The sequence below is a fragment of the Myotis davidii genome, unplaced genomic scaffold, assembly GCF_000327345.1.
Source record: "Myotis davidii unplaced genomic scaffold, ASM32734v1 scaffold281, whole genome shotgun sequence".
Lineage (NCBI taxonomy): Eukaryota > Metazoa > Chordata > Mammalia > Chiroptera > Vespertilionidae > Myotis > Myotis davidii.
Genome location: NW_006293784.1, coordinates 4,527,995 through 4,531,848, shown reverse-complemented (window position 1 = coordinate 4,531,848; position 3,854 = coordinate 4,527,995). Strand labels below are relative to the sequence as shown.

General features: G+C 42.1%; 1 protein-coding gene across 1 annotated transcript in view; it reads right to left on the bottom strand.

Annotated features, from left to right (window-relative positions):
* The window catches only part of LOC102759883 (chromosome unknown open reading frame, human C14orf37), a 92,541-nt gene that overhangs the window by 81,126 nt on the left and 7,561 nt on the right, over positions 1–3,854 (bottom strand). The window contains exon 3 of the mRNA XM_006767671.2: positions 2,030–2,242. Within this exon, the coding sequence (XP_006767734.1) occupies positions 2,030–2,242 (213 nt within the window). The remainder of the gene's footprint in view (positions 1–2,029; positions 2,243–3,854) is intronic.

Here is a 3,854-nt window from a genome sequence, read left to right as displayed (position 1 = left end):
AAGGAAGGAAGGAAGGAAGGAAGGAAGGGAGGGAGGGAGGAAGGAAGGAAGGAAGGAAGGAAGGGGCTCAGCACTGCAAATCTCTGGATATTCTGCACCTCCAGCCAGGAGCTATTCACCTGCCAAAATGCTGATGAATAAAACAGCCTTTCGTCATATTCCCAGGCTTCCTGTTTGGGCAGCTGCGCTCCCCGCATCTGTTTCATGCTCAACGCCAGTGCCTTGGAAAGTATAATCTGGCATGAATTTCTGTCTTAACAGGGGAGAAGACTGTCTCTTTCCAAATAGTGAGACATCCTAACCAGGAGATGTTATGAATAAAACAGAATAACCCAACATGAACAACCAGAACAGTGTTATGAAAATACAATCCACATTAAAACTTCCATCCAAGAAAATCAGGTGGGGAGACTCAAGTATTCCATGTAAACCAGTAGTCTCGATACAACTGCGTGTTTAACTCACCCCAAGCTCTTTTACAATGTGAATGCCCGGCTGGCACGGCTCAGTGGTTGAGTGTCAAGCTATGAACCAGGAGGTCATGGTTCAGTTCCCAATCAGAGCACATGCCCAGGTTGCAGCCTCCATCCCCAGTGTGGGGCGTGTAAGAGGCAGCCAATCAATGATTCTCTCTCATTATTGATGTTCCCTCTCCCTCCCTCTCTGAAATAAATAAAATATATTTTTTTAAAAAAAGAAAAATAATAATAAAATGTGGATGCCCGATCCCATCCCACACAACCAAATCAGAATCACTGGGAAAAGGAACTTCTTTAAAAGTTCCCGAAGGTGATGCTAATGTTCGAATTTAGTGCAGAACTACTGATTTAGACCAGGGGCCAGCTTTTTCAGTAAAGGGCCCTGTTGTAAATATCTGAGGCTATATGGGCATTCAGTCTGTCCCAACTACTCACTGCTGCTCTGGCACCAAAGCAGCCACAGACACTTCATCAATGAGCATGTGTGGCTGTGTTCCAATACAACTTTCTTTAGGAACACTGAAAGGTGAATTTTTTTTTTAATATATTTTATTGATTTTTTACAGAGAGGAAGGGAGAGGGATAGAGAGTTAGAAACATCGGTCAGCTGCCTCCTGCACACTCCCCACTAGGGATGTGCCCACAACTAAGGGACATGCCCTTGAAGAATCAGACTCAGCTGTCTCTTGCACACTCCCTACTGGGTATGTGCCCACAACTAAGGTACATGCCCTTGACCAGAATCAAACCTGGGACCCTTGAGTCTGCAGGCCGATGTTCTATCCACTGAGCCAAACCGGTTAGGGCTGAAAGGTGAATTTTATATAACTTTTCCATGTCGCAAAATATTATTCTTCTTTTGATTTTATTTACAATAGCAAAGATCTGGAAACAGTCCAAGTTCCTATCAGTAGATGAGTTGATATACACAATGGAATACTAGGCAGCCGTAAAAGAAAAAAAAAAGCATCTCTTACCCTTTGAGATAACATGAAGGGACCTGGAGAGTATGATGCTAAGCAAAATGAGCCAGTAAGTGAAAGACAAACAGCACACGATCTCGCTCATATGTGGAATCTTATGAACAAAATAAACTGGCAAACGAAATAGCTCCAGAGACATGGAAGCATGCAACAGGCTGACAATTCTCAGAGGGTGGGGAAGAGATTAACCAAGGAACTTACATGCATACATGCATAGCCCATGGACACAGACAATAGTGCAGCGAGGGCCTGGGGAGGGGGCGTGGGGAAGGAGGAGGTTAATGGGGGACAATACGGGACATCTGTAATAAATTCAATAATAAAGATAAAAAAATTTAAATAAATAAATAAAAATTAAAATGCAAAGACCATTCTCAGCTTGCAGGCCACAAAAAAAAAAAAAAAAAAAAAAAAAAAAGGTGGCAGGCCACATTTGCTGGGCCGTAGTTTACTGACCCCTGATCTACACTGCAGGTTGAAGCCACGTCTTACTCTTTCCTCAAAACATCATTGCTCAGTGACTCATTCAATCCGTCCTAGGAAAGATTCCCTTCAAAGCATGGGTACCTTCAGATTCAAGTTGGTCCAGGCCATACGGGGCAGCTGTGTTAACACGGCTAACGGAGGGAACAACGGTTCTTCTCTCCGAGGATGCCTCAGAATCAGAGAGTGCTGGGGCGATGCTGGGTGCCTCCTCCATTATTCCAGGGGGTGTCACTGGAGAGCCCAAAACTGGTGTGAACAACTCCTCTTTTGGCCCTGTGACTGTGTCCATGAGGTCTGCCAAACACAAGAGACAGGACTTGACCCAGAGATGATCATTTGGGGAAATGTACACATGTGTTTTTACTTTCTAAGCAAGAAGTGATTAACGACACTTAAACCAGCTCCCCCTTCCCATGCTGCATCAGTCCAGCTACCCAAGACAAACGCTTTATCTCACAGGAAAATATACTGTCTCCAATCAGAAATTGGTTTTTAAATTTCAGTCTCCCATTTATTCTATTGACAATATTATGGGTTTAATTTATTACCAAAGATTGAAAAATTTAACAAAAATTTATTAAATGGTATACCAAGGACTATTTTAAAAATCAAATCAAAGAAAAAAAAAATCAAGTCAAAGAGTAAGAGCCTAGGTCTGTGTCTGGAATCGGCTCAAGTTCAAAGCAGCCAAATTTAGCTCCAGGTCTTCCCAAATCTAAAAATTCTACGATAGTAGTATTATTTTGCAAGCCTGACTGGTCATCAGAATCTCTTGAGATAATTTTTTTAATGTCAATTTCATGCTTTCCACATATCCCAACTTACTGAATCAGAACCTCCTTAGTGGTAAAGTCTCAGAAAATATTCTTAAAAGCCCCCAGGATAGTCTCACATATATTGTTGTTGGGAGTGTAAACTGGTGCAATCACTTTGGAAAACAGTGAGCCGTTCCTCCTAAAGTCAGACAGTCATATACCTTATGGCCCAGCAATTCAGTTCCTAAGCATATACCCAAGAGAAACTCCCACACATGCACGATGGAGAATATGAAAAAGAATACTCATGGCAGCAACGCTCGCAATAGCTAAACCTGGAAATGACCCAAATGCAAATCACTAGGAGAGCCTGGAGGAAGGCTGAATGAATAAACTGTGATATATTTAATGGAGTATTAAAAGCAGTCAAAACAAAAGAGCTAGAGTAAGTAAATCTTGGCCATAGAACATTAAGTAAAAAAAAAAAAAAAAAGTAAGTTCCAAAAAGACTACCTACAGGACAATACAGTTTTTATAACGTTAAAAAATTTTTTTAAATGTATAATTTTAGGAGTAAATATAGATATAATAAAACTAAAAGAACAAGGAAGTCAAGCCCAGCCAGCATGACTCAGTGGATGAGTGTCCACCTATGAACCAGGAGGTCCCGGTTCGATTCCTGGTCAGGGCACATGCCGGGGTGCGGGCTCAATCTGCTGTGAGGGTTGTGCAGGAGTCAGCCCATCAGTGATTCTCATCATTGATGTTTCTATCTCTTTCTCCTTCTCCCTTCCTCTCTGACGTCAATAAAATATATTTAAAAAGAAAGAAGAGGAAGTCAAGGGAATGATGAACACCAGACTCAGGAGGACGGTAACCGTCAGAGAAGGAAGGGGCTGAGATGGGAAGGGTCATGGCGTTGCATGTAGATTATTGTCAGCCCATCAGTGATTCTCATCATTGATGTTTCTATCTCTTTCTCCTTCTCCCTTCCTCTCTGACGTCAATAAAATATATTTAAAAAGAAAGAAGAGGAAGTCAAGGGAATGATGAACACCAGACTCAGGAGGACGGTAACCGTCAGAGAAGGAAGGGGCTGAGATGGGAAGGGTCATGGCGTTGCATGTAGATTATTGATAAGCCTGGGGGAT